This window comes from Coturnix japonica, chromosome 17, assembly GCF_001577835.2.
Source record: "Coturnix japonica isolate 7356 chromosome 17, Coturnix japonica 2.1, whole genome shotgun sequence".
Classification (NCBI taxonomy): domain Eukaryota; kingdom Metazoa; phylum Chordata; class Aves; order Galliformes; family Phasianidae; genus Coturnix; species Coturnix japonica.
In genome coordinates this window covers 3,715,802-3,733,891 of record NC_029532.1, presented here as the reverse complement: position 1 = coordinate 3,733,891, position 18,090 = coordinate 3,715,802, and the positions used below count along the sequence as shown (strand labels likewise).

Here is an 18,090-nt window from a genome sequence, read left to right as displayed (position 1 = left end):
ACAAAGGATGGATGCACACAAACCAGGCAGCCGACAGCAAAGTGCCCCTGGTGAGGCTCTGCAGTGGGCACAGAGCAGTGCTGTGTGGTGGCTGCTGTGCCCCACTGCTGCCTTGGCTGCTGTCTGCACTCCTTGTACTTTAAGGGCAGACTGGAAAATAAACTGTGCTTGTCCTTGCCCAAGAAGAACAGAACCATTAATTACTGTTGCTTTCTAGAGTATATGAATATCTAGAATTAAACAAGTCTCAGGCTGGGTATATAGCAGGAAAACATTGCGTGTTACAACAGCACCATTTTTAATTTAAATTTAGGAAGCTTATTTCTGTTAAGTCTAATCCGCATACAATGATCTGATGGGTAACAAGTGGAGTTACAGAACAGAAACCTCCACAGAGAGGCAATACCAGAGGGCAGGATACACAGCCCATGTGAGCACCCCTGATCCTTCAGCAAAAACAAAGCTTTTTCTTAATTAAAGGGCTGGTGTACTTGTCTTTCCCTTCAGGTCGCTCAGTTTTATTCCTTGTGTTGTTAGCATCTTTCTGTCAGTCCCTCTTTCCACTCTGACAGCCATTTCCCTGCTGCCTTTCCCTCCTTGCAGCCCTCTTTTAGTCTCATTCCTGGCTCTGAAAGCAGAGTTAAAGCAAAGGCCCTATTCTTGTTAGGGGAACAGGGAAAATAAAAACCTGTGCAGCAGGGGAGATGTGCTGCTGGTTGCAAGGAGCAAGTAGACCCATGTAATGAAGGGAACACAGCTTTGTAGGATGCTGCTTGTGTTTCCTGCTGCTGAACAATTTGGGATGGGGTTTCTGCATCCCATTGCAACCTGAGGATCCTGAAGCCAGCAGGGATTTTGGCCCAGCTAACTCCTGTTAATGAACTCCTTAAAATGCTTTAAAAAACCAGAAAGATACAGCCTGTCAATGAAAAATCGCCTCTCTGATTAAAGTCGTCTCGAAGAAACGGTGGAGGTGAGCTGCAATTAACCTCGTTCCTTCTGCTGCCCATCATTCTGTCAGCACAGGGCGGTGTTACAGTGCAGAGATGGGCTGTGATGTTCCCCCTGGAGCACACATCAGCTGTCAGCAGTGTGAGCCATCTCAGCATCCATCTCCTGCAGAACGCTCCCATCCCAATGGCCCATTGTTTTCTCTAACTCAGTTTTCACTCTCAGCTGACAGCTCAGAATCGCATTCTGGATGCTCCGCAGGTTCCACTGCGTCCTCAGGAGAGCATCATCCAACGTGAAGACGCCGTCGCGTGTTCTCCGCACCTGTGTGCACACTGCAGATGATTTCAGCTCCAGCCCAATCTCGTGGACCACTTTGCGGAGGTACTGCTGGGTCTCGTGCAAGCAGTGGATTTCTGGAAGGTCAGAGAGATCCCTTTAGAACGGGCAAAGCAATGGGACGGCTCAGACTTTGTATCCATCATGTTAATGCTGAAAGAAGCAGTTCAGCTGAATCACAGAATGGACTGGGTTGAAAAGGACCACAATGACCATCTGGTTCCGACCCGCTGCTGTGTGCAGGGTCACCAACCACCAGACCAGGCTAACAGGGAAATGAATGTTACCAACTTATTATACATATAGCAGACCCCCCCCAGTCCGTTCTGCCCCAGTCCTACCCAGCTGGAATTCAGGCAGTGCAAACTGAAGACACCGGATTGCAGTGATTATTGGGGGGCTTTTTCCCATGGGCCGAATCAACCCCTTCACAGCCAGCTCATAGGCCTCCTGTGTCTTCATATCGATGTTAGAATGCCTGAAAAAGGAGACAAGGAGCAGAGCAGACACTGAGTGCTTCTCTCCAATGGGATTTAAAATACAGTCCCAACTAAAGCAGAGCTGCATTTGTTACTCTCAGAACTGCCCGTGCATTAAGTTTCTGCACACATCTGAATGCTGTGCTGTTTGCAGCAGTGTAGCAGGTGGGGAAGGAGATGCTTGGCCACATCCATAAGGTATCAGTGTTGGTTCAGCAGGTCCTATTGGAGCTGGAGGTGTCAGGATACATAAGGACACTGCACAGTGTCACTGGCACACACAGCACTCCAAGTGACTTCTGTCTGCTCTGGGGTAGTGCTCAAACCTTTACAAGCTGTAATGGCAAACACAGCCACGTACATACGTACATCAGCAAGGCCTTGTGGTTTGTTCCTTGGATGACGGCGAGGATCCGTTCCAGCTTCTCCCTCGTGATATGATCTGCAAATATCACAAGGTAGAAACAAAGCCTCAAAATCCATCTGGAGACTGGGAGGACAGCAGCCTGAGTGGTGCCATTGGTGTCAGCAGTGGTTAGGGCTAGGGATCAAGGCACCTTAATGTGGTACGTGCATAAAGAGAGGCCAGGAAGCATTTGGAGCATTGCCTTTGGTTGTGCATTTCACCTGGCCTTGCTGTTCAGCTGGAGCACTGTTTGCTTAGTGCTCTGTTGAGGGTTTATTTCCCCCTTAAACACATCGATTCCGTTTCTTACCAAACGTTGTCTTCTCTATCAGCTTCCCAGTGTCTGAGAAGTCCTCGGTGGCTTTACCAAACTGCCCCCTCACCGTGTAAACCTCCAAGAGAAGCAGAGGGTGTCATCCATCAAAGGGAGGCTCAGAACAACTGAGTCCAGCCATCAGCCCGGCCCACCGCCGACCCGACCCTCCGGACCAGCCCCGGGGTGGCACCGACACTCAGATCCCGTCCCAGGTCGCTCTGGGTTCCCGTGGCACGTACCTTGCTCAGGTGGCAGTTGTGCAGGTGGCTGAGCAGCTTGTTCCCATGTCCAACGCCGAGCACTGCAATGCAGGATGCGGGGCGGCCCTTAGAGCCGTGCCGGTCACGATGCTCCGCAGCCGGGAGCCGCGTGTTGCCGGTACGGCGGGGCCGCGTTAAGGCCCATCCCACCCAACGCCCCGCTCGCACCGAACACCCCCGATGCCTTCACGTCCAGCCGGTGCCCGGCTCCGATCTTCAGCTGCGTGAAGCGGGGCCCTCGAACTGCGGACAGACACGGAGATTAGCACGGACCCTCCCGGTTCTCCCTGTTCTCCCGCACCCCCCGGTGCTCACTCACCCAGGCGGTGCTCGGCCAACACCGGCACCTTCACGGCCACCAGCCCCGGCGGCCCCGCGCTCGCAGCGGGCAGGAAACGGATGCGGCTCCGCGGGGGCCGCGCTGGGGCCGCGTTGAGCTCTGCAAGGAACGGGAGAATAAGCACAGACCGAGACCGAGCCGTGTGTGTGTATGGGGCATTGGGGGGGTCCTGAGCTCCGCTCACCGCGCAGCAGCCGCGTCTCCACCGCATCCCGCACGCTGTTCCACGCCACCCCCGGCGCTTTGTACACGGCGAACAGCCCCGCAGGAACCGCCGCCATCCCGCCCCGCCCCGCACGGCCCCGCCACGCCGCTTCCGGGGCTGCGCCATGCTGCGGGGGGCGGCGGGGCGGGCTGCGCTGCTGCGGGCGGTGCGGGGCGCTGCGGGTAAGGGAACCTCGGTAATGGAACCCGGGTAAGGGAACCCGGGTAAGGGAACCCCGCTATGGGAACCCACTCGTCCCGAGCGCCGTGACTCTGAGCTCTGCCACCGCCGCTCCCCGCAGGCAGAGCCGGGCTGGGCCGCGCTGTGCCCCGCGCTGAGGATGAGGAGGAGGAGGAGGAAGAGCAGCCGGTGGGACGCGTCCCGCTGTACCCCGGGCACATCCCCACCAGCACGATGCAGAAAGCGCTGCTGGCGGCCGGCTCGGCGTGCGCCGCGCTGTGGGATCCCTATAGGCACGGTGCGTGGGGATAGGGGAGGTGGGATGGATCCGAGACCTCACCGCTCCCTGCAGTCCATGCAAGGAGCTGCGGTGAGCTGGGGTCGGGCTCTGCTCATGGGGAACAGCGGTGGGATGAGAGGTGACGGCCCCGTGTTGTGCTGCGGGGGCTCAGGTTGGATATAAGGGAGCATTGCTGCTCAGAAGGAGCGGTGCTGCACAGCTGGGGTCACCATCCATGGAGCTGTTAGGAATGGTGGGGCTGTGGGTGGGCATGGCAGGTGGGCCGGGCTTGGACCTGGGGGTCTGAGAGGGCTGTTCCAACCTGGATGGTTCTGTGACCCCCTGCAGCACTCGGGGTCCCCTCTCCTCCCATCAACAAAATGTGTCCAGGCATCACAAATGCAGGAGTGCAGGGATGGTGCTGCTGTATCACTGTGCAGTCTCTCTTTCAGACATGGTGGCAGTCCTCGGTGAGACCACGGGCTGCCTTGCCCTGCCCAAGCTGCGAGACAGGATGAGGAATGACCCCGAAGGTTACCGCATCCTCCAGTGCGTTCCCCATACCCAGCCCCAGCCCTCCACCTCTGCCCCTCTGTCAGACCCCATCCATCCACCCCATTGATCCGGGTGTATTCCCTGAGCCCTGTAAAGGAGACCCCCACACTGCTGCCCTGTGAGGAGCTCAGGATCTGTCAGCTCTGAGCCTCCCAGCTGTGGGTTTTGCTCTGTACTCAGCTCACAGCAGAGCCCTGCAGCAGGTCCCAGGGCAGCAGCACGGAGCCCCTGGGCTGTTTCAGCATCACAGTCTGTTCTGCTCTGCTGCCACTGGCAGGTGCTGTCTCTCTTCATGTAGATGCTGTGTTTTCTGTTTCATCCCTTGCAGCATCTCCTCCCTTGGGGACTCCACCCCCACTGCTTTGTCTTCTCCATAGGCACCTCCAGGTTTTCATTCCACCACCCACAGCATCTCCCTGCGCTGTGAGATAAGACTTGATGGCTTTTGCTTCTGTGTCTTCTGTGTCATGTAGGGGCTGCGCTGGGAAGGGCAGGGAGGGCTGTCCAGGTCTCCATCTGCCCAGCACCCCCAGTGTGTGGGTCCCACATGATGCTCAGTGCTTTCTGTTCCAGGGAGCGGCCTCGCATCCACCTTTCCACACTGGACATGGCCCGGCTGCGGGGGCTGCCAGATGGCACATTGGGCCGTGAATACGTCCGCTTCTTGGAGGACAATGTGAGCCTGGGATCTCACTGGGGTTGGTGTCTGTGCCAGGAGCACAGATGAGATTTAGAGGGAGGTTGTGGCTGTGGAGAAGCCCATAGGGCACCTGGAGGAAATGAAAGGAGTTGGTGGGAGCTGAGAGGTTGGGATGTGATGCTGGGTGTGGGTTATGCGTCCTTGGTGCTGTGCAGCCCGTGTGTTTGATGTGTGTAAATGATACCCACAGCATTAGGGGCTGAGAGATACACTGATGGTGAGCTCTGCATTGCTGTGTGTTAAAGATTGAGATCAGAAGCTTTGAGTTCTGGCTGACCTGCAGCTCTCTGCCCTTGCAGAAGGTTTCTCCGGACACCCGCATGCCAGCCAAGTTTGTGGATGATGAAGAACTGGCGTATGTGATCCAGCGGTACCGAGAAGTGCACGACCTGATGCACACCCTGCTGGGCATGCCCACCAACATGCTGGGTGAGCTGCCACGTTTCATGCTGCCCAGGGATGGTTTTTGGCCCATTAGAATCCCTGATCCCCAGCCCAGAGAGGTGCATGGGGAGGCTGGCAGCATCCCTGTCCCTGCACCACTGTCCTCTGTCATCTGTGTGTGTTCATTGTCTGCTGGGTTAGATCACAATGTGGTGTTACACAAGCTCTGTCAAGGGTTTCCTGGTTGTTCCTTATGTGTGCCTCCCTGTGTCCTTTCCCCTCATTTTATATCTGACTCCAAGTCACAAGCTGAGCCTTCCTGGTGAGCCAGCAGGAAGCAGCATTTCTGGTCCCTTGGAAGGTTCTGGCTCAGATGTGGCTGAAAATGGGCTTTTCCATGCTGGGAGATGGGGAAAGATACCCAGGGAAATCCTCATTTAGCAGTTGCATCACTAAAGATCTCCAGGAGCGCAGCCTTTCTGGGGGATAACACAGGGCTCCTGTCCCGATGTGGGGCCGTGCCCTGTGCTTGCTCACTGTGCTCTGCTTGCTGCCAGGTGAGGTCGTGGTGAAATGGTTCGAAGCTGTCCAGACGGGGCTGCCCATGTGTGTGCTGGGAGCAGCGTTTGGCCCCGTTCGTCTCAATGCAAGGTAGGCACACGTGCTGGCTGATAAAGATCCATGTTGGCCTGAGCTCTGCTCTTGGGTGTAACCTTCCCACACAGAGTCCCGTCCTATGCCTCAGTTTTCCCTGTGAGATAAGCAGGAGTGCTGGAAGGGTGCAGGGGTGTAGGGTTTGCATCTGCCCAGAACAGGGACTTGCAGGAAGAAATAGAAAACCAAATGTGGAAATGAAAACCATTGTTTTCTGTGCCCTTTGTTGCAGAAAGCTGCAGGTTCTGGTCACTGAGCTGCTTCCATGGGCCATCCGGAGCGGGAGCAACGCCAGCTGTGTCCTGTGTGTGTATTATGAGCAGCGCTGGGAGCAGAGCGTGGAATCCCTGCGGGAGGAGATTGGCATCTTCCCTCCTCCTGCTGTCCGTGTGTGAGCGAGGAATGGGGGCATCCCCCGTTGGCAGCCGTTCCCTGCCCTGCTCCATCTCCTCGTGCTGCAGGAGCACAATGTGGCTCTGCTGGTACCGACCTGGTGCTGTTTTCCCCTGTCAAGAACTGGCAGCCCCCTGTTGGGAGAGACCCCCCCGTGCCCTGACAGTGTGACCCCTGCTGCTGCGTGCCAGCGGGTGGAGACGTGGCCAAGTCCTGCCGTGCTTTTGCAGCTGGGTTGAGCTGGGTTGAGCAGACACAGCAGACTCACGGCATGCAGGGGGATGGACTGCCCTGCTGCCGTGCCCAGGGCCGGCTGCTCAGTCTGAAGATCCCAGGCTGCCCTGAGGTCCTCACAGTCCAAAATATCCTTGTGAGGTTTGCGATAGGAGCCGTCTCCCTCTGACAGTGATGGGATCAGGGCTGGAGGCTGCCCCGCACCGGGCGCTGCTCGCAGTGTGGGTTGAAGGTTCTGCTTGCAGAACCGGGGCGGAGCCACGAGGCAGGTGGTTGCGTGCGGGGCGGTTCGCTGTTGAAATTCCTTCTTGCTCAATAAAACCTGCGTTGGAGCTGCGGCTCGTTCTCCCTCCTCCCTCCCCGTCTGGTGGGGAGATGTGACGTGAGAACTCGGAGCTTTTCGTGTCCGTGATTCCACGAGCCGTCACGTTGTGCCGCCCCATCGCTGTGCTGAGCCGCCCCGAGCGGGGACACGGAGCTGTGTCACCGTGCGGGGATGGTTCCGGCCCACGGGACGTGACGTGTCCGTGTCCGGATGCGGGAGGTCGGGCAGCTGCCACATCACTGCGGGCTGGGTTATTTCGGAGGGTGACGATGGGCCGTTTCTATGCCAGAAATGCCGCCGTGCTGCTGGGCCGCATCGGGACCAGGAGGAGATTATGGCGTTCCAGAACAGGAGATGCTCTCCTCCCCGCCCGGCTCAGCATCACCCCGCACAGCATAACAACACAGCACAGCACCCCCCGCTCCGTGCGGTGCCGGCCCATCCCCGCTCCGTTCCGCCCGCCCTCAAAACACGGATCTCCCCGCTATTGCGGTCTCGTTCCCCCGCCGTGCGGTGCCGGTTCCGCTCCGTGCTCCCTGCGGGACCCGGCGGCCGCTCCGCGCCCTCGGGCAAAATGCGACTCTGGTGGGACTCGAACCCACAACCTTTGAATGACTCCCGTCACACCGCGCTAGAAGTCCAATGCGCTATCCATTGCGCCACAGAGCCGTCGGACAGCCCCGGCGCCTTCGCCGCCTCTTCCCGTCGCTCATCGCCCCGCCCCGCCCCGCGCACCGGGAGCGGAGTTGGGAGCGGGGCTGGGAGCGGATCGTGGAGCGGATCGTGGAGCGGAGCAGCGGCCGCGGTTCCTCGGAGCTCCCGCCCCGCAGCGCTGCTGGAGCCTCGGGGCGCGGAGGCGGCGCCGGTTGGTACTACAGCTCCCGACGGGCCGCACGTCGCGCTCCGCCCCGCCCCGCCCCGCCCCGTGCCGCAGCGGCGGGCGGGCCCAGCTCCCCGCTCTGAGCTCCCGGCCCCGCTCCCGGTGGCGGTGCAGGTGGCCGGGCCGCACTGCAACGCGCTGGAGCCCGGTAAGAGCGACGCGCGGCCCCTCTGCGCGGCCTCCCCCTGCGGCTCGGGGGGCTCCCGGGGCGGGTGCGGGGCTCGGCGGGGGGTTTGGCCGCTTCCCGATGCGCCCCGTGGAGGCGGCGCGGCTCCGGCACACACAGAGCGGCGGGGCCGGTTACGGGCAGGGCGAGGCGCGGACTGCGGCAGCGGGAGGAGGCGGCGGGCAGGACGGTCCCGGAGCCGGGTGGAGCCGCGGGGCTCCGGGCTGGAGCTCCGTGCTGGGCGGCGGATGCGCGGTGCCCCCCCCGCCGATCGCGTGCCCGCCGTGCGGCCTGCACTGCTCAGCGCTGTGCCGCCCGGCCGCCCCCGCGAGGAGCCGCCCGGCGTGGGCCCGGCTCCGTGCCGCGGTGCCGCGTGGTGGCCGTGGGGCAGCGCTCGGTTGGGCGGCGGCCCGGTGGTACCGTGCCCTCCGGGTTCAGCCCCGGCCCCGGCTGTGCTGTCAGCCCGGGGATGGCAGCGGATGGCGGACGCCTGCCCGGACCTGCCTGCAGCGCTGCGGGCGGTGGAACGTCCCGCTGCCCACGCGGAGTGTCCCCCCCCATCCGCCCCATCGCTTCTGTCCGGTGCTGGAGGTGTAACTGAGGTCCGAGGTTGGATGGTTTCCCTTTGTAAGCTGCACAGAGGTTCTCGGGGGGGATAAATACACAGGGGTCCTGCCCTGCTGGAAGCCATTGGGGCTGTGCTGGGAGACGCTGAGCTGCTCGGGAGGAGGCAGGAGTGGGATGTGTGGGTCAGAGCAGTGGGACATCCCGTGTTGTGGACATGGGGCCATCCTGGTATCCTGGGCCATACCCTGGGTGCAGGGCGCTGGGTGATGTGCTTGGTGCCATCTGACATGGGCAGCGCTGTGTCTGGCAGTGTGGCTCCCAGCACTACCAGTCTCAGAGCAGGGAATCATCTGCAAAAGGGAAAGGGGGAATTGTGCCAACGTGTCATTCCTCTGAGGCCATGCCAGGAAGGACCGGTGTTATCCAGGAGCCGGCTCTGTGCTGAGGTCATGGCACTGTCTATCCTCTGCTTGAGAAAAGCCTTTGCTAAATCATGGTGACCTGTGAGTCCTGGAGCTGCAGCTGGGAGCATTCGAGTCAGAAATCACAAAGCCCATCACAGGGATTGGGTGCACCCAGCAGCTGGGACGGCCCTTGTTGTGCCTCATGGCCATCACCCGCCCGGCCGTGCACCAGGCCAGGAAGCTGCTCTCTGACACGGGGTTACAAACACAGGCAAAGCTCAGAAAATGGAGTTTCCTCTTCCCATTGGAGCAGTGTCAGGCTGAGCTCTGCAGCCCAACATCTGTCCTGGACACACGTTGGTGCTATGGGTGTGAGGTGATCTCATCCTGCATCTAACCCTAAAGGGATGTGTCCATGTCCCTGCTGGCCATGGATCTGCAGAGAGGAACAGCCAGGCTTTGGGTGGGCTCTGTGCAGTGCCATGCTGTGCCATGGGCAGGGTGTGTTAACATCAGCCTGCTGGGTTACGTCCTCACTGCCAGGAGGTGACTCTGGGCTTCATCCATGGAACTGGGAGCTGCTAATGCATCCCCTGCTCATGGGTCTCTTAATGTTCAGTGTGCATAGGTCGATGTTTGTGCTTTCTCTCTCTCCACAGGCCAAGATGCTGCGTCTGGCTGCCTTCGCAGCCCTGCTGCTGTTCTTCAGGGTCAGCCTGGAGCTGTCCTGGGTCCAGGCCATCCCTGCTCTCTTCATCTTCTACCTGGGATCAGGGGGATGGGATTTCTTCCTCATATTCATCAAGACGATACGAAGGGATGTCACGTAGGTGTCCTGTTTGGGGTGGCTCAACTATGCACTGGGGTGTGTGAGCACAGCCCTCTGCTGGCAGCTGGCCCAGCTGGAAGGAGATCATCTTCTGCTGTGCCCTGAAGGCTCCAAACTCTGGGGCAAAGTTTTCCCAGGAAATATAGATTTCAGCTGAGCTCTGAAGTCTTCTGATTGTCCTTGTACTTTATTCTGTCCCTAAAACTGCTGGCGTAGCACCAGCTGCCTGGGCAGGGGTGTCTGTGAGCTGGTACCAGGCTGTGCCAGCTCCTGGAGAGCACCTGAGGCTTCAGGGTGCTCCTTTAAAGTGAGGACATCCCAGTCTGCAGCCTTCCAAAACACCTCTCCCTGCCCTTGTGGCCATAAGTACCTTTGCAGGAGGGCTCTGCCTATATCCATGCTTTTCAGGGAAGCACCCAGAGCTGCTGCTCATCAAAAGTAACACCTGGAGCAGCGCTGGGCTATTTCAGTTCCTTGCAAGGTCACTGTGCCGTGCTGTCTTTGCTGGAGGAAATGGTTTTGCAGGGGTCACTGAGCAGCTTGCCTCTTGTTCCCTTTGTTTTGGCAGCACGGGGCTGGTCCTGCTGCGGGTGAAGTGGCAGGTGTGGAGGCACGTGAGAGAGAAGAACACAATCGCCAAGATCTTCCAGAGAACTGCGAGCAAGTATCCAGAGAAAACAGCACTGATCTTCCAAGGCACAGGAGAGAGCTGGACCTTCCGGCAGCTGGATGAATACTCCAACCAAGTGGCCAATTTCTTCCATGGCCAAGGCTTCCGCTCTGGTGACGTGGTGGCTCTGTTCATGGAGTCCCGTAATCAATATGTGGGGCTGTGGCTCGGTTTGGCCAAGATCGGGGTGGAGACGGCCCTGGTGAATTCCAACCTACGCATGGAGGCTTTGCTGCACTGCATCACCATCTCCAACTCCAAGGCTGTGGTTTTTGGAGTGGAAATGATGGAAGGTGAGGCACAGGCAGATGTTTCAAGGGGCTTTTAGGCTCTGAGCAAAGGGGGGGGTCTGTGGATTCAGTGTTCCTTTCCTGCAGGGAATAGAGCAGGGTCTCAAAGAGTGTCTGCAGCTGAATTATTGAGAAATTGGATCTGGGTTTCTTTCTGTTAGTAGGCAGAGGTGGGTGGGTTCAGTGCTCTCTGTGAGGACCACATGGATATGAGGATCCTTCCTTGAGGTTCCTCTCATGTCTGTGCACTACAAGCCCTGTGCTGTGCCAGGCCTGCCCTGATGGGAGGGACAAGCCTCCCTTGCTCTCCACACTGTTTACCACAATATTGCAGCACCTGACTTCATATTTCAGCCTACGCCCCTGTGGCTGATGATGTCGAAAGACCTCTCAGCACCACAAGGTTTTGGCTGGGAAGAAGTGGAGAACAGGATCTTCAAGTCTCTGATGAGGCCTGGGCTGTAGTCCCAGCTGTTTGACATAGCAGCAACATCTGCCTGGGAGGGTTGTCAGGCCTTTTGGGATTCCACTGAGCACAGTGAGGGTACAACTACCTGGGGCATTGTCTTCCTGAGGCTGCCTCAAAGATAGGGAATCACTGTGCTGTGCTCACCTGGTGCTCTTTCTCCACATTTCCTCTTTACTTTCTCAGCTATGAAGGAGGTGCAGTCCTCCATGGAGAAGTCTGTCCATCTCTTCTGGTCAGGAGAAGGAAGTCTTGAGTCTGCACTTTCTGGTGCAAAGCACCTGGATCCCCTCCTGCAGACAGCTCCTCGACACCAGCCAGATCCCCCTGACAAGGGCTTTCTCGGTATGTGCTCAGCTTTTGGGAGCCAAACTCATGCTGGTGGTTCTGTGGATCATCTGGTCACAACACTGACACAAATGTCTGCTCGGGGCAGACTTCAGCAGCAGAGCCTGGAGTGTTTGAAGAGGGGCTGAAGCCTGGCTGCATGTGGTGCAGTGCCATGTACCCTCCATGTGTTCAAACAGGCATGGGGTGAACCCAGCATGTTTTGATCACATAACAAAATTTGTTTTGACATGAGCAGAGTTCACTTTGACTTGTCCCCACCTTCTGCTTCAGCCAGCTGTCCTGAATCAGGTGCAGTGTGACCTTGTCTCCTCATTCCTCCCCAGATAAACTCTTCTATATCTATACCTCTGGTACTACGGGAATGCCCAAAGCTGCTATTGTGGTGAACTGCAGGTAAGGCATTGGGCAGGAGCTCTGGGGGAGGAAGAGGGCACTGAGCCCCTGGCCCTGCTTCTGACATGCCCTTGGTTCCCCCACCCCAGGTATTTCCGCATGGCCAGCTTGGTCTTTTACGGTTTTCGCATGAGACCCGATGATGTGGTGTACGACTGCCTTCCACTTTACCATGCTGCAGGTAACGTGTGCCCTTGGGACTTTGCTTGCCTGGACTTTGCTTCCTCTCTGCCAAGCCCAGAGCTCAGGCTGGGGGTTGGTGCAGCAGTGATCTTTGTGTCAAAGAGGAACTGGCTGCTGCTGGCAGCGTGTGACCTCTTTATCTGGGAACCAGGAATTGATCTGGCTGACTTCTGGAGTGGGGACTGTGTGTGGGGAGGACTATCCCGGCCTTTGGCCTGGCTTTGGAATAGCTGCATTGTATTGCTGCCTCATGAGAAAAGGGCTGAGGAAGAGGAAGCAGTGCCCACCCTGCTGATTGAGGCGTGGTGGGATGTCTAGGTGCAGTGCACTGCCCCACATGCCACTGTCACATTGCCATGGGGTCTTGGAGGCTTTGACCAGATGAACACCCACCTGCTGAGTGCAGTGTGTGGCCCCCGCCTCATTCTGGCCAGGTGGGATCTCTGGGTACTGAGGATTTTCCTGGCTGCCTCTGCAGGGAACATCGTGGGGATCGGGCAGTGCTTGCTGCAGGGCATGACTGTCGTCATCCGCAAGAAGTTCTCAGCCTCGCACTTCTGGGAGGACTGCGTGAAGTACAACTGTACGGTGAGGCCACATGCCCATGTGTTGATTAGGGTGATCCCGGCTGCTGCAAGAAGGAAAGACATGGACTCGTTCTGCCTGTCTGTCCTGAAATATCTTCCAAAGTGGTGGAGCTGTATCCTTCCCACCTCCAGCCGTCATTCCGTGTTTCCCATGCTCCATCATTAGCCACATCTTAGATAGGTTTTATAAACTGAGGAGTGAGTTTGCCAGAGATGGGTGGGCATGGGACCCCTTGATAATACCACGTCCTCTTTAGGAGACTCCATGCACGTTGTTCCATTTCTGCCCGCCCCAAAGAGCACCTTAAATATCCCAGGCTGTGGTGGAGTGACCTAATGCATTCTTTCTCTTTGCCCCTGCCAGATTGTGCAGTACATCGGGGAGATCTGCCGCTACCTGCTGAACCAGCCCTACCAGGAGGTGGAGCGGCAGCACCGGGTGCGCATGGCGCTGGGCAATGGGCTGCGGGCTTCCATCTGGAGAGAGTTCATGGCCCGCTTTGGCATTGCCCAGGTGGCTGAATTCTATGGGGCCACTGAGTGTAACTGCAGCCTGGGGAACTTCGACAATAACGTAAGGCTCTGCCACCCTCCCCATGCCCCAGAGGTGCCTGCTGGCCTGGCAGGGGTTGAAATTTTTGGCCATTTGCTGCAGGTTCCTCCTTCCAAGAAGCTTGGCATGCTTTAAGATCCATCTGCAGGGTTTTGACTGCTTATGTGGTGCCAGCTTGGGGCAGGAGAGTTGTTCCTGCTACACGTGACTCTGAGTGCCTTCTATCCTAGGTTGGGTCCTGTGGCTTCAACAGCAGGATCTTGCCAGGGGTGTACCCCATTGGCTTGGTGAAAGTGGATGAAGACACCATGGAGCTGATCCGGGGGCCAGATGGCGTCTGCATCCGCTGCAAACCAGGTGAGGGCAACCACAGGGATGCATCTCCTCAGCCTTGTGTGCATCTTTTGTCATGCACTTCATGGTAATTTAGTTAGGTTTGAGCCCTTGCTTTGTTAAACCAAGCCAACCCTGTTAAACACTGTTTTTTCTTGGGTATGAGTGGTCACTTCTCTCCATTCACCCCTTCTCCTCTCCCTGCAGGGGAGCCGGGGCAGCTGGTGGGCCGCATTGTCAGGAGCAACCCCCTGCAGCACTTCGATGGCTACCTGAATCAGTCAGCCACCAGCAAGAAGATCGCCAGGGATGTGCTTGCAAAAGGGGATGCTGCCTATCTCACAGGTAGGTGAGCAGGGCCTTTACCTCTGCTGAGAGGAGAGGGGTACTTATGTGGGCTCAGGGATGTCCCAGGCTGGTGGCACTGTCCTGAGATGCTGTGGGGAAGCACTTAGCTCATCTCACACCTCATTGTTTTTGCAAATCTGTCACGTTCCTGTAGGGGACGTCCTGGTGATGGACAAATACGGCTACATGTACTTTCGGGACCGCACCGGAGACACGTTCCGCTGGAAGGGAGAGAATGTCTCCACTACTGAGGTGGAGGGGACACTGAGCCGCATCCTCAACCTGACAGACGTGGTTGTGTATGGGGTGGAGATCCCAGGTAACAGAGAAGGGAGGGGAGGACAGTGACATGCTGCAGTACTTGGTGGTACTTCTTGCTTGTCCAGATGGTGTCCTTTCACAGGAGGCTGGACAGAGGCTCCTTTTGAGCTGGGAAGAGACTGGGGGTGTGACTAGCAGGAGCCAAAGGGTTCCCTTCCTTGGGCAGAGGTTTGGCCTGGTTCTGGCTGGTTTGGAAGGACCCTGAGTCCTGGGATAGGCTGCAAGTGCCTCCTCTGGGAGGAGATGGCCATGACCGTAGGGGGTCACTGGTAGCTGTGGCTGCAGGGTGGTGACACAGGCAGTGACACAGCTGGGCATTTGGTGTTCTGTACAAAGCAGGAATGTGCCGTAGGTCTCAGTGATGTGGGGCAAACAGAAGTGGTGCTGCAAGGACAGCGTGCCCAAGGACTCTCCCTTCTTTTCTACCTCTCAGGCATTGAAGGAAAGGCAGGAATGGCAGCCATCGCCGACCCAGAGAACTCCTGTGACCTGGAGAGCTTTGCCAGCCAGCTGAAAAAGGCCCTGCCACTGTATGCACAGCCTGTCTTCCTGCGGTTCCTGCACGAGGTCTCCAAGACAAGTGAGCCACCATCTGTGCTGTCACAGGGGATGGAGCTGGGGGAGTGTGGGGAAGGGCACTGTGCTCCCTGCTGCACAGGGTGTGTGTGGGTACAGGGGCTGATCTGCAGTGGGGTCAGTGTTGGGATTGAGTACGTCTGCCCCATGAGCCCTTGGTCCTACCAGCTCCTCTGGTGGTTTGGAGACATGGGAGTGCAAGGCTCAGGATGGCAGCTGATGCTGAGGTGCCTCTCTGCACTGCGCGGAGCCCCATGGTTTGGCAACAAAACATGTTGCCACACAGCAGGGCGGAGGTGAAGTGCGTGCAGCCAACAGCCCCTTGCTCCCTTTTCTTTCCCCATGTGCCAGGCACCTACAAATTCCAGAAGATGGAGCTGCGTAAGCAGGGCTTTGACCCCACGCTGGTGAAGGACAAGTTGTACTTCTTGGACTGCAGGCAAGGCCGCTACCTGCCCTTGGACCAGGAGGCGTTTGACAGGATCCAGTCGGGACAGCAGAAGCTGTAACAGTGGGGCTCCAGCAAGGCAGCTCCCCACATCATGCTGGGGGAAGAAGGGCAGGGCAGGCACTGGGGAAGGAAGGGTTCGAGGAGTGGTATAAAGGCACACTAAAGATTTTTGTTTGACAAGTTTTACAGATCATGGGTTGGGGGAATGCAGCGGGGAGAAGGGGAGGGAGATGGTTACATACCAAAGCATAAACTCATTATGGCTTTATTTTTTACTTGGTACAGTGGTGATGGTCCCATGCCACAGGAGGGGCAGGGCCCTGGCCAGTTTGGGAGGGGTGGGGTGCCCCTACCATTCCATTTTGCTTTTCCTGTCTTTCCCTCCCTTTTCCTGCCCTCAGCAATCCTTTGTTATGAAGCCCATGAAGGGACCATTGCTGGGCTCTTTTCCCCACTCCTCCACCACGCAGCCAGCTCCTTCCTGGCACTGGCAGAGGGAAGCTGGGTGCCAGGTGCAGCCCCAACCCCTGCGTGGCCCATTGGTGTCATGTTTGTGCTGTGAATCAGGGAAGCAGGGTAGAGCTGGGCTCAGGAGAGGGATAGGGATGTGATTCTACTATGCCTTGCTCTCTCCTGAAGTTGACGTTTCTATTTTTCACAATCACACGCACATTATATACATATATATACATATATTATACACGCTGACTTTTTTTTTTTTTCCTTCCCCAATCTTAATTTATTGTCTGTACTTTTGAATGTGTCCCGGGTTTGTGCAGTAGGTGGGGGGATATCCTAGACCTGTCCTCTCTTGGAGAGCCCTTTTCTCTCACAGGGAGATGAGATGACCGTCTGGGACTGATTCTCCTCTTCCAACACGGGTGCAGCCACATATGTCCTTGTGGCCTTGCTCCATGGTGAAGGACAGGAGTGAACCCTGCTATCTTGTGGACGATTTTCTGGGTCTCTTACTTCCACCTTTCATGGATGCAGCCTTGTTTTGTGCACCTTCTTTCCTGTATAAAATAGGTGGGAAAGTGGCAATGAAGGGCTTGGTTTGCTTTTGCTTAAGCGTACTCAGCACCTTGGGATCACAGAGCAACTCTAGGAACTTTCCTGCTGTGATGTCTGTGTCCTGAATATGGGAGGCAACTTGCCTGGAAGGGAGAAAATCCTGCAGAGAGTTGTCTCTGTGACAGCCTGATTCCATGTGCTCTGTGCCCCTACCTGCAAAAGAGCCCTCCCCATCTCTGCTGCAGGAGCTGGGCCTCCGAACTGAAACGTCCATGTTAAACACTTGACTTGCGCTACGTGAATCCTCTGCATTGTGTCTGATGTGAAGCAGCCTTAGCAGCAATGTCTGATTCCAGTCTTTGGAGACCAAGCAGAAACATCTGTTCCAGAGAAAACTCTGGTTTGGGATTAATTCTTTTTTTTTTTTTTTTTTAATGGTTTGTTTTTATGCTTTCAGCAGGGTTAATCCTTCAAATGACTTCTGTCTCTTGTGAAGGCAGGGTGTGTGTCTGCTCTTCTAGCTGTGCTTCCACACCACCATACCTGCCTGCCCCGGTCTGTCCTGTCCTCACAATTAAATACGAGTACGGGCTATGCTGGAGTTTCCTACTTCTTGCTTGTGTGGTCCTGCAGTGTTTGGGAAGAGGGAACGGTGATGGTTTGGGAACTGGGAGCTGCCACTGCAGAGCACAACCTCTCTGTGTGTGCTTCACCTCATCTCGGGGCAGGGAGCACTGGGCCCTTTGCAGCTGTGTGGATGCCTGTATGAATACCACCAGTTGGTAAGACCCTCCCCATCCCTCTCTACCTGATCCCCTTTTCTCCCAGCCATCTATTCAGTATTGACATCCCAGCTTGTCCTGGATCTTTTCTTGTTTACCCTAAAATGTCCATCCTCCTCCCCTCTCTGCTTTTCTCCTTAACTTTTGCCATGCTTAATCTCCCATCTCAGCTTGCGGGTTTTTTTTCTAGTCATCTCCCTTCATTTGCTGCCAGAACCATCCTTGGACCTTCTCCATCCTGCTCTGTGGGGAGGGGTCGTATTGAAGGGTCTGTTGGTGGCTGTTGTATGGGACAGGAGTGGGATGATGCCCATCTGCTCAGCAGGTGCTCCGGTCTCAGTTTTGGACGCTGTTCCTCTCTCAGTCTGCCAGTGGAGGGCAGGCTGGGAACAGCAAACACCTCGTGTCAGGAGGCTGCTCAGCCTGGGGCTTGCAGCCACTGGGAGGAGGAGGGCACTGGCACTGAGGATGAGTTAACCAAAGTGGGGACTGATCTGATTTTGCTTGGCATGGAAAAGAAGCTTTGGATAGCTATGATTGTGTTGGACGTGAATCCAGTAGGTATCTACGGTGCCCCAGGCTCTGCCTGGAGGAAACTGCAGCTGCTCCAAGGCTACCACAAGTCTCTGGACCACTGCTGAACAGCAGCCTGGTGTGATGGGCGCTCTGTTACAGAGATCAAGTGAGAGTCTGGCCTCCCTGAAGGCAGTCCTGGGGGCTGTTGTCTGGAAATAGATGGTTTGAAGTGGTATGGGAAGAGATGAGAAGCACTTTTCTCCCTGGAAGAAACAGCTGTGCTGCTGTGCATGCCAAGCTGCTCCCAGAAAAGGCATGGGGAAGTTGCAGTGCTGCATTTCTCTGTCTCTGAGAGCAAGTTACGATTCAAACAAGCCAACTGCATTCAGAGAAACTATGTTCAATGCAG

At 56.9% G+C, this 18,090-nt stretch overlaps 3 protein-coding genes and 1 non-coding gene across 4 annotated transcripts; 2 read left to right on the top strand and 2 right to left on the bottom strand.

Moving 5' to 3' along the window:
- Positions 1–259: 259 nt before the first annotated feature.
- TRUB2 (TruB pseudouridine synthase family member 2) lies at positions 260–3,390 on the bottom strand. The gene is made up of 8 exons (XM_015879128.2): positions 3,276–3,390; positions 3,071–3,190; positions 2,920–2,994; positions 2,731–2,792; positions 2,486–2,567; positions 2,139–2,211; positions 1,632–1,768; positions 260–1,367 (listed from the first exon to the last, which is right to left on the bottom strand). The coding sequence occupies exons 1-8, from the start codon at positions 3,370–3,372 to the stop codon at positions 1,078–1,080; spliced, it is 936 nt and encodes a 311-aa protein (XP_015734614.1). The 5' UTR covers positions 3,373–3,390; the 3' UTR covers positions 260–1,077.
- A 15-nt stretch (positions 3,391–3,405) lies between these two features.
- Positions 3,406–7,014, top strand: COQ4 (coenzyme Q4). The gene is made up of 7 exons (XM_015879129.1): positions 3,406–3,478; positions 3,598–3,774; positions 4,209–4,305; positions 4,885–4,987; positions 5,311–5,440; positions 5,953–6,046; positions 6,282–7,014. Exons 1-7 carry the CDS (start codon positions 3,421–3,423, stop codon positions 6,442–6,444), a joined length of 822 nt encoding a protein of 273 aa, XP_015734615.1. The 5' UTR covers positions 3,406–3,420; the 3' UTR covers positions 6,445–7,014.
- A 564-nt stretch (positions 7,015–7,578) lies between these two features.
- TRNAR-UCU lies at positions 7,579–7,670 on the bottom strand. Its single transcript is given in 2 exon segments — positions 7,579–7,614; positions 7,634–7,670. It is a non-coding gene; the product is annotated as a tRNA-Arg (tRNA).
- A 228-nt stretch (positions 7,671–7,898) lies between these two features.
- SLC27A4 (solute carrier family 27 member 4) lies at positions 7,899–16,977 on the top strand. The gene is made up of 13 exons (XM_015879127.2): positions 7,899–8,029; positions 9,678–9,844; positions 10,416–10,810; positions 11,460–11,618; positions 11,948–12,017; positions 12,107–12,198; positions 12,679–12,788; positions 13,152–13,361; positions 13,571–13,697; positions 13,881–14,018; positions 14,176–14,340; positions 14,776–14,922; positions 15,270–16,977. The coding sequence occupies exons 2-13, from the start codon at positions 9,684–9,686 to the stop codon at positions 15,425–15,427; spliced, it is 1,932 nt and encodes a 643-aa protein (XP_015734613.1). The 5' UTR covers positions 7,899–8,029; positions 9,678–9,683; the 3' UTR covers positions 15,428–16,977.
- The last annotated feature ends 1,113 nt before the right edge of the window (positions 16,978–18,090 follow it).